This window comes from Phoxinus phoxinus (assembly GCF_949152265.1).
Source record: "Phoxinus phoxinus genome assembly, chromosome: 4".
NCBI classification, from domain to species: Eukaryota; Metazoa; Chordata; class Actinopteri; order Cypriniformes; family Leuciscidae; genus Phoxinus; species Phoxinus phoxinus.
Genome location: NC_136879.1, coordinates 14,295,702 through 14,314,793, shown reverse-complemented (window position 1 = coordinate 14,314,793; position 19,092 = coordinate 14,295,702). Strand labels below are relative to the sequence as shown.

The window sequence follows — 19,092 nt, the reverse complement described above, 5'->3', positions numbered from 1 at the left end:
TCTCTGATTGGCCGTTGTGTTCACGCGCTCAACATACATGTGTCTGATTGGCCATTTTGTTCACGCGCTCAACATACATGTCTCTGATTGGCCATTGTGTCCACGCGCTCAACATACATGTCTCTGATTGGCCATTGTGTTCACGCGCTCAACATACATGTCTCTGATTGGCCATTTTGTTCACGCACTCAACATACATGTGTCTGATTGGCCATTGTGTTCACGCGCTCAACATACATGTCTCTGATTGGCCATTGTGTTCACGCTCTCAACATACATGTCTCTGATTGGCCATTGTGTTCACGCGCTCAACATACATGTCTCTGATTGGCCATTGTGTTCACGCGCTCAACATACATGTCTCTGATTGGCCATTGTGTTCACGCGCTCAACATACATGTCTCTGATTGGCCATTGTGTTCACGAGCTCAACATACATGTGTCTGATTGGCCATTTTGTTCATGCGCTCAACTTATATTTGTCATATAAGATGTCATTGTTGATCATTGTAGCCAATCAGAGACATATGTTGAGCGAAACAGAGATGTTTAAGAATCCGTTTAACAGCGCTCAAAAGTGCTAGAGGGAAATGCTATTATTGTCACATTTTTAACAATTGGTACTCGGTACCGAAGTCGGTACTTTTGACAACTCTAGTTGCAACTACATGTCAACTAACTCTCATTAAAGTCATAAGTTGATTTATGTTAGTTGAGTATTAGTAGACTGGATCGGTTAGTAGAATAAGTCAGTAGAATGTATTTTGTGGATCATCAGAATAAAGTGTTCCCTAAAAAGCCACATCAAGCCAAAGCCATTCAATGTAAAACCTGTAGACTCTCCCAGAGATTATGGGCTGTACATTTGTTTGTTTGTTGTTCCCATTCTATGAAATAAATCTTCCAAATTCGCCTCAACTCACCTACAAGCATGCTACCATGTTCCTTAAGGCTGACCACACCAACAACAACAAATATTCACAAAACCTGCTTGCTGAAAAATAAAAAAGGAAAGAAGCACAGACACATCCCAGCATAAAAATCTCATTGTATATGTCACAAAGCCCATTTCTCTGCAAGAGTAAACAATTCTTCAGCCTCACATGCCAGAGAGCTTTCAGCCTCGCGTCCGAGGTCCTTCGTCATTAAATATTTAGCGAGGGATGAGAGCTGGATAGGTTTAATGCTTCTGACATCTTGCACATGGTTTGATATCGGCATGTGCTGCGACCACGTCAGATAAAACAGTTATTCATCCTTATAAATGAAACTCACCATGTAATTACAGAACCATTCACAAAGGTATGAGGAATATCATGCATAGTATTCCATATTTCACCAACCACACCGGCCAATTACTACCAGACTGTTACCATGGAGATGCCGTCAGCCAGTCATAAGTGGTGATGTACATTGATTGGTGAGGGAATGGATTTTTCAAAGCTCAATGAAGGCTCTGGTACAAGATGTTCATGGCCAGATTCTTTGAGAGGTGTAGGCTATCTTTGAATCTTAGGGCTCCGAATTACTTTTGAATGTACTTGATCAACTTTACAGTAGCTTTTGCATATCTAAAGCCACAAAACACACTTGAACTTTCCTAAATGCTTCCATTCGTGACAAATCCAGCAAGATGGTACCAGTCAATCGAAGGGATGAAACAAACAGAAACCCGTAAAGTGAAGCAAACTCAACTATATCAAAAAAGCTGAGGCAGATCAATATTAACATGCTGAGCGACCCATTTTGTTTCAACGTTGGGAGATTAAGACACAAAATTTATGCTAGAAGGTGAACTATGAACTAAAACAATATGCAAAAGAAAGGCATTGATATTGATGCGGTGATTAAATCATGTTTTCATTGCCTTTCGTGTTGCCTTGCAAAAGTCTTAATCGAAAGCAATGTGAGAGATCAGCCCTACCTGAGACAAGTGAGACTGTGTCTTTCTCCCATGATACAACACTGACGTACTCCTCTACTGAGGCCGGGATAATGCACTTGAAGACGGCCGTATTCCCCCGCATGACTCTCTGATCGGCCACACGCACTGTGTACGGCTCCCGGAATACTGCGGTGAAGAGGAAACAGCGTCTTTACTCAGCGTGGCTCTTACACATCCAAAATACTAACTGAGAAAGTCAACAATATGCATGTCCTGATTTTGCAGAGTAAGACGCGTTTCCTGGGTCAACATATTTTGTTGATCCTGGAACAACATTCCTGTCCGAAAATATAATCCTATCCCTAGCCCTAAACCCTTGAGTTATTCCCAAAATCCCATTTCGACTTTTTTTCTTGCAATTGTGACGTTTTTCTCAGAATTACGAGTTTAAACCTTCCAAATGAAAACATATATAGTCCTACCATATCCCTAGCCCTAAACCTAACCCTACCCATAACAGTTCCCTAAAATCAGAGGAAAATGAAAGGTGAATAACACTGATGTTGAAGCACATTACCCTGGTTCTAAGCCTAAACTTGAGATAAACTGAAAATTTGTCTCTCAAATCTGATTGGAATGGTTATCCAGGATCTACAAAGATGTTGATCCAGAAATTACATTTGGTGAAATCAGGTTCTGTCTAGATATGTTAATTAAATAAATAAATAGTAATATTTGAATGTAATGTAACATTAGTAACTGTGCAATAAAGGCAATAAAATAAAGTGCTTCACAATTTATCGTAAACATTTGTGCTATTTATATTTAAGAAAAAAAGATATACCTTATTCAGAGCAGCGCCATGATAGGTATGAAAGCGAGTGAAAAGCTGTATAAAGCTTCTATATCACTTGTTATTTTCCACAGCTCGTGTTGTCTGGAGTTTTTTTGTCTACTGGAACTTCTTGGAAAGATGTTTCGTCAGCAAAACCATCCAAAAACACATTAAATAACAGTACAACCCACTGAAGAGATGCATGTCTATCCCTCTCAGCCTCGCTTTCATTCCCGTTAAAAATCAAAATGGCGCTGCTGTGAAAAGGTCTATTGCTGCACTAAATAGAACCTTAAAGGCCTACCATCATGGGATAATTTTTTGGATTTAGTTTTAATTAATTACTTTTGTTTTCATTAATTTTTAATCGTATGAATTAAACAGCTTGTAAACACATTTTACCACAAGAAAGAAAATAAATAACTCATTAAACGTGAGAGCATTTTACAATCATTTAAGACATTTCTCCTTAATAGAACCTTTTTAGCATTAAGGGTTCTTTAAAATTGAGTCGAGAACCCTAGGGTTCTTTATAAAGCCCAATGGAACCTTTTTTCTAAGAGTGTGGTTGGTTCAGTTGGCTGAAATGTACAAAAAATATAAATGACCCAAATTCCAGCATTGTCTTCTCCACACATGACTGACCTAAGCAAAAATGCATTAATATTTCAGTGTTTTCATCTGTCTATCTCAGAGCTGTCACAGAAGCATAGCTCTATGAGCACTTTTAACCAATGCTGAACTGTAGGAGATTTGAAAAACTCAAAGGGTATATAATATTTGCTTTATATTTATTTATCTATTGCTGCTGTACATAAGAAGCAAGAGTTAAATTAGTTCACTCCAGAATTAAAATTTCCTGATAATTTTTAATTTCATAAAGCGGTTCATGTCTTTCTTTCGTCAGTCGAAAACAAATGAAGGTTTTTGAGGAAAACATTCCAGGATTTTTCTTCGTATAGTGGATCCATATTGCAGCTTCAATGGCTCTACACGATCCCAGCCGAGGAAAAAGGGTTTAATCTAGCCAAACCATTGATCATTTTCTAAAAATACAAAACATTTATGTAATTTTTAAGCACAAATGCTCGTCTTGCAAGTCCACGACTTCACGCATTACGTGATCACGTTGGAAAGGTCATGGGGTAACCTGACGTAGGGTGAAAATGTAGGATAGGGTGAACAACTCCATCTCATTTACTCCTCAAAACTTCAAAATCATCTGACATCGTTGTTTAATCTTTAATTATTATAAAAAAAATTTGTAAAGGCCGGTTGTTTGCACGTTCGCTTTGTAAACACCAGGTTGGTACTTCTGCCTACGTCACGCGTGACCTTTCAACATTATGTAATGTGTGGCGCAAAATGGCCAATGGTTTCTCTAGATAAGACTTTTTTTCCTCGGCTGGGATCGTGTCAAGACTTTGAAGCTGCACTGAAACTCACATTTGGACCTTCAACCCGTTGGACCCCATTGAAGTCACTATATGGAGAAAAATCCTGAAATGTTTTCCTTAAAAACCTTAATTTCTTTTCGACTGGAGAAAGAAAGACATGAATATCTTGGATTGACATGGGGAAGAGTAAATTATCAGGAAATTTTAATTCTGAAGTGAACAAATCCTTTAAATAAATGATAATGATAAAGCTAGACATTTTTGTGTACGTATTTCTCAGTGGGTTTCATGTTGTTTAATTATGATTTTTACTCTGTTGAGCTGACTGACCGGCCTTAATGTGTAGATCTTGGCTCCTGATCTTCCCTGATGGGTTTTCCGCTGTGCAGTAGTATGTATTGTCATTGATTAGGTTACTAAAGCTGGACGGCAGGAATCCGTAGATCTGCAGCGTGCCGTTGGGGTGCACATGGCGGATGCCTGGGACATCGTAGATCTCCTCCCCGGTGGCCAGGTACCAGCGCAGCGTGGCGGGGGGCACGGCCGCGGCGGGACACGGCACCAGTGCCCCTGTGGTGCTGGAGAACACTACCTCTTGCAGAGATGCATTGACAAAATATAAGCTGGAACGTAGATCTTCACCGAAAACTGTCGAGGAAAACACAGGACAAGAGTTAGTGAGTGAGAACTGTAATATGCATCAATGAGACTGTAATGGCGAAGCGTGTCAACGTTTGAACATATTCTGTACCAGCTTAATATAGAGACAAGCTAAAACAAAAAATGGCAGAAAACTGTGGCCAAGTGGCTCTTTTCAAGTGTAAACTTCCAATGTTAGCAACTAGCGATTAGCACAAACATTTAAGTAAACTTAGCTCATATGGACAAAGCAAGTTTGATTCTGACTTGCAACATTCCCAGTACTCCTTTTTATTTCTTCGTTCCTTTATTGATCATTAAGACTGTGGGGTGAAAAGTTAACAAAAAATGTTTGGAAAATATTTACGGTACTTTATCATACTTACCGTATCTAAACTACTTTAACTACTTAACGTTAAAACTGATTTAAATAATTCCACCTAGATAGAAGACTAAATAAAAATAAAAATAAACAATTTAAACTGCAGTATTAGGAATCTTAAACGATGACAGAAATATAAAGAAATTGTGGCATTTGATGGGATAAAAACTATATTTAATACATAAATAAAATATGGGTGGGATAAAAAAAATATATTTTTAAATGCTAATAAAATGATGATGATAAAATGACTGATACAATTATTATGTAGAAAATACTTTGCTACATATCATTGTTTTAATTTATTATTATTATTATAAACAGTACTTTTTTACAATTATTTTTTAAACCAAAAACAGAAGCTAAACTAAAATATATAAAAATATGGTAAAACTTTACCATAAGGTCTAACTTGTTCATATATTTACTAACATGATCTCACGTTGAGCAATACATGTGTTACAGTATTTATTAATCTTTGTTAATGTTATTTAATAAATCATACAGGCGTTCATGTTAGTTTCGCAGTGCATTAACTAATGTTAGCAAGTAGAAAAATTGATTTTAATAATGTATTAGTAAATAAAATGCTCCAGAAGTATTGTTCATTAGTTCATGTTAACTATGGTTAACTAATGAAATCTTGTTGTAAAGTGTTACCAAATATGCTTAAAAAATATTAAATTGGCAGTTGATATTAATGTAATATCATAGTAAATATATGACATGAGCACAAATGCATACAGTGCATATCTTAATATATATATCTGGAGAGTATTAAAGGTCAACACTAAGACACTGACAAAATCTGACATCGCATCATGTAGCAAATCACAGCCAAAGAAAAGTTCAAGATGGATGACTTCCTGCTAATTGCTAAATCTCGCTCGTGTCTTGATGAAAATCTCCCCGACGCTGTGCCACGGGCCCTATCCGAGCGCCAGTCTCCGTTTGGCAGTAAATGGCTCACCAGTGACAGCTGGCAGTGTTTTCCCTCGGGACGAAACATTTTAGCACTTCATAAATTTCTAACAAGGTTTCAAATTGCAGCAGTTTCAACCTTTTCCGAGGATCAGCGGGTTTCGCTCACAAAGCAGAAGGTGCGCACAGAAGAAGACGTGTGTATTCATAAACACATGTGCGCCCACATGCTCAGATATTACACACCAGTTGTTGGCACACTTGATGAGCAAACACCGACAAGCAAACAAACGAAACCCGCGAACAAGCGCTCGTAATGGTGATAATCTTTACTGTGGCAATCTGAGGCATATGGTATCATTCATCAAGTGGCACGCTGAAGCAACCATCTGTTAAAATGTCTTGTTTTGCCAGCGAGAGGCTTGGCGGAGCGTTTGTTCCGATATTACAGAGCGTGAAAACATTCTGGCCTTTATGCAATGAGAATTTGCTCACTCACTCTGTTGTAAAGCAAAGCAATCATTGTTGATGTTCATTCCAAGAGGACGTTTTGCTACCTAAGTGATTCAACGCATTCTGCACTAATCAACCTCTGCACTTGATGAATTCATGTCGGTTTAATAGACAAGCGCTCTTTAAGTGTGGCTTCCGGCTCGGAAATAAAGACCCGCTGATGTAAAACAAATTGTAAACTCTATGTGTGTCCACTACAAATGAATAAATCCTAATTAAGATATTTCAGACTGTAGAGAGTAAATCTGGGATGTCTTAAAGGATGGACAGCAGCAGACAGGTTGAGTTATGATGCTCTTTTCTTTTCCAAATTATGAAGAGAAAAAAAAGTCTCATTAAAAGAACAAAATTCTCAAAAAGAAAACCATGTCAAAGCTACAATATGAAAGATTTTTGTAATAAAATATCCAAAAATCACTTGCACAGTGTGATATATTTCCTGCAGTTGTGTACTTACAATATCCCAAAAGTTCCCAAAGATTTTTTATTTCAGAGAAATTCCTATTTTAAATTATGGCTCGTCCCGGAAAACCTGTTCACTTGTTGACTGTCAATGGCGTAATATCCGCGTTATCCCTGATTTCCGCTCTTACTGCCATAGTAACCATGGCGACAGACGTGGACAACTGCGTTACGTCTAGCGGCACGCTCACGCTGTTGTTGTTTCGTTCAAACATTATGGACCATGGCAAGCAGACTTTGGGACAAAAGGAGAACTAAAAGGATGATTCCATGATTCCTCTTATCACTGCGTCATCAACCTACGCCTTTGTTATTGTAAGAGGTTAGCGACCCCTAGCAGCGAAAAAAAATGACATATTGTAGCTTTAAATTGGTATAACTGTCTATTATTATTTCTCCTTCCCTGCTAAATAATACTTAAAAAACATCATGCGGTGTAATAAAAAAAAATATCTTGAAAAATATACTTAAAATCTCAATGTATTCAATAGCTATGTAAAGAAAACATGTTACAATATTTCTGTTACGTGTACTGTTTGGAGATGTGACTAGGGCTGCATCCGAAATCACAAACTTCCCTACTATATAGTAGACGAAAAACAGTATGCGACAAGAGTAGTATGTCAGAATTCACAATACTCAAAAAAGTGTTACGTGCGCATTCGATTGGATGCACATTCGATGGACACTTTACTATCCCATGAGGCCCACGGGAGAGGATTTGTGAATGGCAGTGAAGCGACGCAACTGACGCTGGTAGGTCACATGATCATGACAACATGGCGGCTGTAGGTTTAATCTATAAAACATGCACAAGGTCAAATCCACAAAGTAATCAATCCAGATAATAATAAAAGGTCCAAGGCGCAGGACGAACAAAACCATGACAAGGAAACCTGAGATAGCAACCCAAAATGCAGTGTAACTCTAACACGCCGCAAGACTTCGCAAAGAATGACTGAACACACAGGGCTTAACGAGATAATAACACACAGGTGGAAGCAATCAGCACACGATGAGTCCAGGCAATGATTCATGGGAAATGCAGTTCATAACGCGATAAAGAAACCAGGAGGAGGTGATACTAAATGAGGCAAGGGTGTAGTAGAGTTACATTAAAGCTCATTTAAGGCATAAAGACGTTTTTTTCCCAAGGAAAAACTTTCCTTTGGCTAAGCAACGCCCTAGAATGTAGTTTGACCAATCACAGCGCAGCCAAGAACGAGCTCCCACAGAGGTCCGACACTTTTTCACAGCGCTCCATTGACTTTGACACAGGCGTCTCATATTTTTGGTCTCGGCAGGCTATTACCGTCGTAGTTTTATCAAAAATATGGTTAACCGTTGTGCCTGCAGCGTTTGTAACACAGATACGCGTTTCCCAGAGAGGTTGGAGGGGGGTGTCCGTTTTTTCCCTTCCCAAAACCCGAAGTCAAATCCTGACAAGTGTCGTCTTTGGATTAAACTGTGTGGACGTCCTCACAGTCAGCGAAACCCCTCAAGATCAACAAGCACACTTTTGCTCTAAGATAAATGTAGCTTTTAACCTTACTGTGAAGTTATACTAGTTAGACAGTTTTATGCTGGTTTAGGTTATGATTTCGGTTCTCTACCCTAATTGTTGATACGCTAGCACACGCTGCTAATAAATACAACTTTATACTCGCGTAGTCCGTTTGCTTTGTAATAACGATTATAGAAGTGAATAGAGACCTACCCAGCTTTGCATGAACAGTGTTTCTCCTGATATTGTTAGTCCCAGTCTCCGTCTCGATTAGGATATGCGGTGGTTAATTTTTTGACTGTGACCGTTATGCTTTTGCCTCTATTTAGATGTCTTGTTGTTGCTTGCGTTTCACCGGTATGTCTTGAATACAGCCTTCGAACGCATACTGAGCCCCTTCTGCCTACTTCTATCGGACACTTTATTTGCTGCTTTATAAAAGTTTGATAAAATTTCAGCAGGAAGAGCCGTCACAGCATAAGCCATGTTGATACCAAACCAGAGCCCAGATGAAGTTGTCGGAGGTAGCAACAGTAACTAAGGGGGGCGGGGCTTAGCCAAAGGTGAATTTTGGTGGGTTTTAAGGGATAAAATGATTGACTACAGGGGGACTTTTACATATCATTTTAATCCACAGCATCTCAGTTTGAGAGATGAGTTTGCTCTAACAAGGAAGCCTTCTTAAAGCTTTGTTTTTTCTTTAAAAAAACTAAAGCATAAAATGTCCAAAAGCAGAAGTCACATCAAATCCTTCTTGAAAGTGAGGCCACACATCCGAATTTACAGGAAAACAGCACTTCAATGCTCAACAACCCGGAGGAAAAATTCACAATTGTCATAATTTTTCACGAGATGAACCATAAAGACGAAAAAGTGACACTGTTTAATAATTTATTGTGTGCATTCATAATTAAGCAAGGTTCTTCTCTCTTTGGGAACTGCTATGGAAGAAAAACTGCACTCTATTCAATATTAAACTGCTCTCTCATGTGAAGGTCTGTACATCAAATACATCTAGCCATCCTTTTATTTGGGCTGGGAGAGTGATTGGGATGGCAGTTGACTCTAATGCACTGGCCTTGCTTTGCCTGTAGGCCTTTAATGTCGTGTCACCTGAGACGTGGGCTGAACCTGATGGAAAGTGGCTAACAACAAGCCAAGGTGACTTTAGTGGGGCATTTCAGAAACACACACGCAATTTGCATGATTTTTCCCTGCTATATACAGTAATCATGTGTGCATTTGTACATACACACAATCATACTCCAAACTGAGATGCTCAAATATTGATTTATTTTGCAATGTTTACAGGTTTGGAGGTGCTGGTTGATTTTCGATTAACTTTTGCTGCCGGTATACATGCGGCAACAACTGACTGTATTTATGAGCGAGTCATTGAATTATTCACTCAACCAAATCACTGACTGATTGAGGAACGAAACAGCAGAATGCATATTGATGATGGGATGAGGAAGATTCGGGAATTGAGGAATATAAGAGCTTTTTGCCATATTGACAGCATGCTAAAAAGTACCAGGAGATGAGCTTTATGCCAAAGGCACAAGACTGACAGTCAGAATCTCACACAAGTTGCCAATATATATTAAAATTTGTGAATATAAATGTCCACACTCACATGCCCAGTTTCACAGAAAAGGCTTAAGTTTGGTGCCAGACTAAAATGCATGTTCGAATGAAAGCAACTTAAAATACGTCAGTGCCGTTGTTTTGTCTCAAGAGGATTCTTAGGGTCTGTTTACACGACACTATTTCAACAATAAACGTAAAACTTTTGATGAGTTTTGGCCGTTCGTTTACACGACAACAGCGTTTTGGGGGCTTGGCAGCAGAATACAGCGTCTTTAGTCGTTTTCGCGGATCCGTGTGAATGGGGATCGTTTTAACAATGGTGTCGTCTGACGTCTGTACGCGGAAAACTCAAAGGAAAAACTTCTTCTCAGTTTTAAGCATCTCGTTGTAGTGTAAATGTACCATAAGTTGTGTTTATAAAAGCTACTTAATGTCCTAATTTAACTAAGGTCTACTTAAGTTTGGTGCCAGACTAAAATGCATGTTTGGGCTGTTTTAACTGAAAGCAACTTAAAATATGTCAGTGCGATTGTTTTGTCTCGAGAAGTTTCTTAGTGGCTGTTTACATCGCCATCTAATGGCCTGGCAGCAGAATACAGCGCTTTTAGTCGTTTTCGTGGATCCGTGTGAATGGTGTCGTCTGTACGCGGAAAACTCAAAGGAAAAACGTCTCCGTTTTAAGCATCTCGTTGTCGTGTAAATGTATAAGTTACGTTTATAAAAGCTACTTAAATGTCTTAATTTAACTAAAGTCTAGGCTACTCCTGGTTTAATCTAAGCCCTGTCTGTGTAACTGTGCCTCAGTGTTTTACCTTGTTGTTTTTAATGTTGTTTATATGTCTATGTGGTGTTTTTAATATGCTTTAAGACAAACCATGTGTAAATTCATAAGTCGACAGCATTGCTGAGTATTTTCTGCTTAAAACTGCAGTGAACCAAAGACAGTCTCAAAAACACGGTGTGAAATCGCTGGTGTTTCTGACGTCACACACTACCTAGACCAATCAGATCAACGTGTGATCGTCAACCAGTGGATCTCTGAGCTGAGTGAGTGGAGGCGGGCACATTTGCATATTCATGGGACCACATATACTAAATGAGGTTAGGGTGTAGAGTTACATTCAAGATATTTTAAGGCATGAAGTTTTTTTTTTCCAAGGAAAAAAATGTAGCCTAAATACGTAATTTTGGCGATCAGAGATGAGTTTTAAGGGATACAATTATTGACTGCAGGGGGACTTTCAAAAAAACATGCGAAAAAATATAGCTTACCCTTATATATAGTGCGCTATTTGAGGGGACTGTCATTTCTAGTGATAAATTCCTACATCTCACCAGAAGATGACAGCCACAACGGAAACACACACGTGTTCTTTCCTTTTAAATGTATTATTAAGTTGTTTAATTATGCTTTACTCAAGCTAGTTTGTTTTCATGGAGCTTACCAGGTAATGCAGATGATACCAAGCAATCTGCTTCATTATTACATTAAATAGCAAGGATAAAATATGCAAAAAGTGACAGTCTTTCCTGTGCACTCAGTGTCCAAATTCACTCACTCATTTGTAATAACTCCTTTGAGTGGACTATATTAGTGTACAAACATAATGAATAGTGAATGAGGGTATAGGGGGGATTATCGGTCTCTATCAGCACTTATCACAAAAACAGGAAAATCATGATTTGCCCCTCGTACTGTTTTCTAGTAGGCAATTACATTTTAATCGCTTACGCGCCTAAAATAATGTAACAACTGCTTTTAAAACAGTGTAGGTTTTCTTTCAGGAACAAATTGGTTCATCCTTAATGACTCTCTTATTTCTAGCATTAGCAAGTCCGATTTATTCTCTCTCTCTCTCTCTCTCTCTCTCTCTCTCTCTCTCTCTCTCTCTAGATGCCTCTAACATACTTAGCTACTTCTCAGTAGTGTGTAGCTTACTAACTACTAACTACTACAAATAGGCTATCTAGTTTACAGTTCAAATACTTAAATGACAGGCTGCAAACAACAGCTGCAAACAACAAATGTAGCTTTCCCAACACTGTGTTGGTGACAGTCGTACAATTTGAGATGGATCATGCATGTGTGTAGCGGTTCCTAGTCACTGGCAAACTTGTAACTTTACAAACCCAATAGCAATTTTAATAACATTTGGACCTTATAGCTACAGATATAGATTCAATATTATTCGGTAAAGTATCAAATGGACAAAAGAACAATCGTGCATGTATTTAAAAACACAACAGGCAGAACACGAGTCTCTGACTCAGATTTAGGGTGACTAGTCAATCACACACAAACGCATTTGTCATCTTCAGCTGCCTAATCATCCGTCCTGCAGCTTTCAGGGCCACTGGTGCATTTGATCTGAGCAATGGTGCGATCAATGCTGATGAGGCAAACACTAACACCACAAATAAACCAACAAATATACCACTGTCTGGTGTCATTACAAACTGCTATTAACAAAGAACTTCAAGTTTGGGGATTTTTATTTACTTTTCATCAAAAACAAATGACAACAATATCCTAAACCATCACAATATCACTGTAAACTTACTCAAAAATCTACATTTGTGTATAGAGCCCAATGCTGTCCGCCCTGTGTGCATGTTTGGTGAGTCAACTGTCAATTATAAGACCTTTGTTATTTTTGCAATTCAGTTTTCAGTCATGTGACTGGTGGGCAAAACATCCATAGAACTTAAAAAATATCAAATTCAAAATACATCTTATTTATGATGCATTTTATATACAGGTACGCAGATGAGCCCACACTGTAAAAAAAAAATGTTGGTTTAACTTAATAAAGCAAGTTACATTGTAGCCTTAAAATTTTTAGGTTCGTTGTAATTAAAAATTTGAGTTAATACAATGAAGAAGAATGGTTTAATAAACAGAAACTCAAAATAGTATGTTATTAAATAGTATATTATTAATAGTATGTTAATAGTATGTAATAGTTATCTTCACACATTAGTTATCGAAGTTGATTTGACAAGATAAAAAGTTGTGATAAAAAAAATCATGCAAATATTTTTTTACAGTGCAGAATATGAAAGCAACTCGCTAGATTGCGCATTAAGCGTTTTATTTATAATAGTTTTCTATGGGAAATCGCTTAACATAAAACTTAGCTTGTTGTGTTATTATTCATGGGTTCATCTGCTTACCTACACATAGTACGTTTTATTAATAAGGTGTAGAGTGAATTTGGTCCTCCATTATCATCGGCTGAGGTCAGGGGTCAACGGACACGTCTACATTAATCCGGATAGATTTAAAAACTGAGTTTCCGTTTCAAAGCGCTCTCTGTCCACATACTAGCGTTTTCCAAAAGTTTCTCATCCACACAGAAACGTCAAAAGAGAGATGAATTCGCCTTACAGCGCATGCGTAAACCCTCACACAAGCTCACTGAGCTGATACAGACAGAGCCAGACATAATCAAGTTATCACGCAATTCTTTTTATGGCAGGATCATTTTATTTAGCCAAATATCTCACCATTCACTGATGCGTCCATGTCGCACTCACTCACTATTATCTGTTTGGTTTAAAACACTAAAACCGCTCTCATGTTTGGCCGCAGGACAGCAAATGCTGTCAGGACTGTGATATGAAGAGTGAGCAAAGTAACATATTTTAGCAACAGAGAGAGAGTGTATACAATACCAGTATAAACATGAATACCCAATATATGTACACATATGAAATATACATATATGAAATATATCCACATATATAAAATATATATGCCCATATATATGAGAGCATATATAAAACCTATTAGAAAATGGAACAATTGACATATAAAACCAGCACATATATTTTATGTATGTATAATAGTGTTTTTTTATATACACGTCACATATATAATTATCAGTTTTCAAATAGAATTTGTGTAGTATTTGTTTTGTTTTTATGAGCTGGTCAAGAAGAGGTGAAATAATAATAAATAAATAAATTTTATTTATAAAAGATTCGAAAATGAGATAGAAATTGAAATGAAATGTGGATATGTAGACTTGATCTGTAGACTTGATCTGTAGACTTGATCTGTAGACTTGAAATAAATAGTTAAATAGTAAATAGTTTGGCATATATAAATTAAACATATCGGTGACATATATGGTCAAAACATACAGTAAAATATAAATAATAATCATATACATCATATTAATATATGTCAATATACTCATTTGATTATGGCAAATTTATATATGTTAAAAACCTATATCAACATATATGTAGAGATAGCCTATGTATGTATATATGTGATAGCAATATATTGTCTTATATTTAGCATATATGACGGCGTCACTAGCGATATAGGGACATATATGTCATATATTACATTTCCGTATGGGTATCTATGGGTTAAATATGCGTCACATGACTAAACTTACGTCATCGTTTTCAAATACCTCCATTTTCACAGTCCAAAATACATCGCTTGTTCAAATGTGTCCGCTTTGGAGAGCGTTTTCAAAAAGCTTAGATTTCGTTGCTAAAAACGCCGTCTCAGTGTGAACGGAAGAACAAAACAGAGAGAAAATGATACATTAAGAAAAATGATACAATGGTACAAAATGATACATAAAAATGATACCATGATAGTCATGTTAGTCATTTTTAACACTGAACCTAAAGATACAAAACAAAAATGGCATTTTGACATTTTCTTTTTTGTCATGGAACTTATCGAACAAACAAAACAATGCTGTGTTCTGGGATAAATCTGTATGTGCGTACTGTACATATGGTGGTATTTTGACCAGCTGAGAACTCGTGAGTTAGAGGCACTTTTATGATGGATAGATACACTTTTATGATGGATGGATGCACTTTTATGATGGATGGATGCACTTTTATGATGGATAGATGCACTTTTATCTATCCATGGATGGATGCACTTTTATGATGGATAGAGGCACTTTTATGATGGATAGAGGCACTTTTATGATGGATAGATGCACTTTTATGATGGATAGAGGCACTTTTATGATGGATAGAGGCACTTTTATGATGGATAGAGGCACTTTTATGATGGATGGATGCACTTTTATGATGGATGGATGCACTTTTATGATGGATAGATGCACTTTTATGATGGATAGAGGCACTTTTATGATGGATAGAGGCACTTTTATGATGGATAGATGCACTTTTATGATGGATAGAGGCACTTTTATGATGGATAGAGGCACTTTTATGATGGATAGATGCACTTTTATGATGGATAGAGGCACTTTTATGATGGATAGATGCACTTTTATGATGGATAGATGCACTTTTATGATGGATAGAGGCACTTTTATGATGGATGGATGCACTTTTATGATGGATAGATGCACTTTTATGATGGATAGAGGCACTTTTATGATGGATAGATGCACTTTTATGATGGATAGAGGCACTTTTATGATGGATAGAGGCACTTTTATGATGGATAGAGGCACTTTTATGATGGATAGATTCACTTTTATGATGGATAGATGCACTTTTATGATGGATGGATGCACTGTTATGATGGATGGATGCACTTTTATGATGGATGGATGCACTTTTATGATGGATGGATGCACTTTTATGATGGATAGATTCACTTTTATGATGGATAGATGCACTTTTATGATGGATAGAGGCACTTTTATGATGGATAGATTCACTTTTATGATGGATAGATGCACTTTTATGATGGATAGATGCACTTTTATGATGGATGGATGCACTTTTATGATGGATGGATGCACTTTTATGATGGATGGATGCACTTTTATGATGGATGGATGCACTTTTATGATGGATAGATGCACTTTTATGATGGATAGATTCACTTTTATGATGGATAGATGCAATTTTATGATGGATAGAGGCACTTTTATGATGGATAGATTCACTTTTATGATGGATAGATGCACTTTTATGATGGATGGATGCACTTTTATGATGGTGGATGGATGCACTTTTATGATGGATGGATGCACTTTTATGATGGATGGATGCACTTTTATGATGGATGGATGCACTTTTTTATGATGGATGGATGCACTTTTTTGATGGATGGATGCACTTTTATGATGGATAGATGCACTTTTATGATGGATGGATGCACTTTTATGATGGATGGATGCACTTTTATGATGGATGGATGCACTTTTATGATGGATAGATGCACTTTTATGATGGATGGATGCACTTTTATGATGGATATATGCACTTTTATGATGGATGGATGCACTTTTATGATGGATAGATGCACTTTTATGATGGATGGATGCACTTTTATGATGGATAGATGCACTTTTATGATGGATGGATGCACTTTTATGATGGATGGATGCACTTTTATGATGGATAGATGCACTTTTATGATGGATGGATGCACTTTTTTGATGGATAGATGCACTTTTATGATGGATGGATGCACTTTTATGATGGATGGATGTACTTTTTTGATGGATAGATGCACTTTTATGATGGATGGATGCACTTTTATGATGGATAGAGGAACTTTTATGATGGATAGATGCACTTTGATGGACTTCAAAACAGAAACGGCCATTCATTCCCATTATAAAGCTTGGAAGAGCCAGGACATTTTTTTTATATAACTCCGATTGTATTCGTCTGAAAGAAGAATGTCGTATACACCTAGGATGAGTTGAGAGTGCGTAAATCATGGGGTCATTTTCATTTTTGGGTGAACTATCCCTTTAATGCATTAAACCACATCAAGCATTCTCTTTATAGTGGTGTTTTATGGAAAAACGCTTAACGTGCAGTTTATCACGTTGATTCATATTCTGGGCAAATCTGTTGGGCTGCATATAGTGTGCATCACCAGTAAGGTGTACACTGAATGTGTTGTTTTAATATCACTGTCTTATACATCAAACCCAACTGGCCGGCCGATGAGGAAACCCTTGTTTTGGGGGTGTTCATATACAGGTGTGATGCCACATGAAAACTACACATATCTCAAATGGCATGCATCATGTCTAGAGTCCAGTGAGTACCATTGAACGCTACACACGCCTGCTAAAACTGCACAGATCTGAGGTGATGTGGAGCTTCGTTCCCGCCCTACTGGTTGTGCCAGGTCTGGATATGTGGGATATCTGCTTCCCAATGACAGGCTCTGTCAGGGGCCTGGGGTAATTAAGCCTGCACTCAGCACACCGCCTGGGGGGCTTTGGGGGGGGGGGGGGGGGGGAGCGGGACGAGACGAGGTGCCGAAGGGAGCGGCTGGGGACGGAGGACAAGGTAGGGGTGAGCAGGACAGGGTTTGTGCCACTGTGAGTATGCACTTCTCTCCTACAACCCCCACAGGCTTTAGCACTCGCAGCACTTGCCAAATGACTGTCTCCCAATTTGCTTTCATGAATATTAAGCAGGACATGACAGACGAGAAAATGCCTGCCGTCTGCTCGCCTGTGATATGTGCAGACAGATCGGCTCTCTGATGCCGGCGAAGGGTAAAGCGCGCCGACTGTGGCCCTGCGGTGCGCCTCTGATTCCCGTTGTCATGTTTTAAACGAGCAAACGTGAGCGGCTCGTTAAGAGCCGACTTGGCAGCGGGCTGAGATCGGAAAACCAAAGCGCCGCTGACTTTAATGTCTGAATTTGCCCAGCTGATGGCACGAACAAGGCTGTTAGTCAGGCAATTTTCAATCTAAGCACTTCCATATTCAAAAACTTCTAAATCTATTATGGCGAGCCACTTAGCCAAGTACAGCAGAGATAATATTTATCAACGGCAGTGTCAGGCCGGATCTCTGGAGCTGATGCTAAAGGCTACCGACTGACGTCTCTTAATTCCAAAAGTAATTAACAGTTATCAAATTAATTTAACCTACACACTAAGTTACACATCCAATCCGTTTCTAGACTTTCTGAGAGCATGAACAGATGACAAACACAACTGTTTTTTAATTAATTCTAATAAGCACTGTGCATCAAGAAGATACAACGATTAGCTACTGCCACATTTCATCAATTTAGATTTTTCAACTAGGTATTTGGATTTAACAGATTGATATTTACAAGAATAATATACAAGATTAAAGGTCATTCAACATAAGCCTATACAATGCAAATATCAATATAGTGGAGTCTATATTTTTTAACCAGTGTCATTTTCATGAACATGACCCAATATAATAAAAAACGCAGATGTGTTAGCATTAGCAGAACTGATTTCCGCTCACAAAAAATATGTTCTAAGAAGGTTTTGCTAACGTTCAAATTAAGATATAAAACTTTTTTTCTAAATGTTCTCTGAACGCTCAAAATGTTCAGGGTTTTTTTTTTAATGTTTTAAAGTCCCCCCTGTAGTCAATAATTGTATCCTATAAAACTCATCTTTGATCACCAAAATTACATAATAAAAAAAAAAAATCCTTGAATTTTTTATTTTCTTAAAATATCTTGAGTGTAACTCTACACCCTTGCCTCATTTATTATACGCAGTTCTATGAACATGCAAATGAGCCCCGCCTCCACTCACCCACTCAGCTCAGAGATCCACTGGTTGACGATCACACGTTGATCTGATTGGTCAAGGTAGTGTGTGACGTCAGAAACACCAGCGATTTCAAACCGTGTTTTTGAGACTGTCTTTGGTTCACTGCAGTTTTAAGCAGAAAATACTCAGCAATGCTGTCGACTTATGAATCTACACATGGTTTATCTTAAAGCATATTAAAAACACCACATAGACATATAAACAACATTAAAAGCTGAATTTTCACCACAGGGAGACCACAGGGTAGTAAAAAAATGCTTGGTTATTCGAATGGAATAAATTCATACAACTGAAACGTTTCAGAAATAAAAGCATAAATAATGTTTTTGTGTAAACGTTTATTTGAAAAACAGATATCTTTGAATGAATGTTTTATTAACGTTGCTGGAAGAACATTAGTTCCTAACTTCAGCCAGAGTCCCGAGAGCGTTCCC

The 19,092-nt window shown here is 37.8% G+C and overlaps 1 protein-coding gene across 2 annotated transcripts in view; it reads right to left on the bottom strand.

Moving 5' to 3' along the window:
- The window catches only part of dscamb (Down syndrome cell adhesion molecule b), a 158,621-nt gene that overhangs the window by 124,948 nt on the left and 14,581 nt on the right, over positions 1-19,092 (bottom strand). For both annotated transcript variants that reach the window (XM_079609578.1, XM_079609579.1), the window contains exons 2-3: positions 4,448-4,765; positions 1,925-2,071 (exon numbers count right to left, since the gene is read on the bottom strand). In XM_079609578.1, the coding sequence (XP_079465704.1) occupies positions 1,925-2,071; positions 4,448-4,765 (465 nt within the window). The remainder of the gene's footprint in view (positions 1-1,924; positions 2,072-4,447; positions 4,766-19,092) is intronic.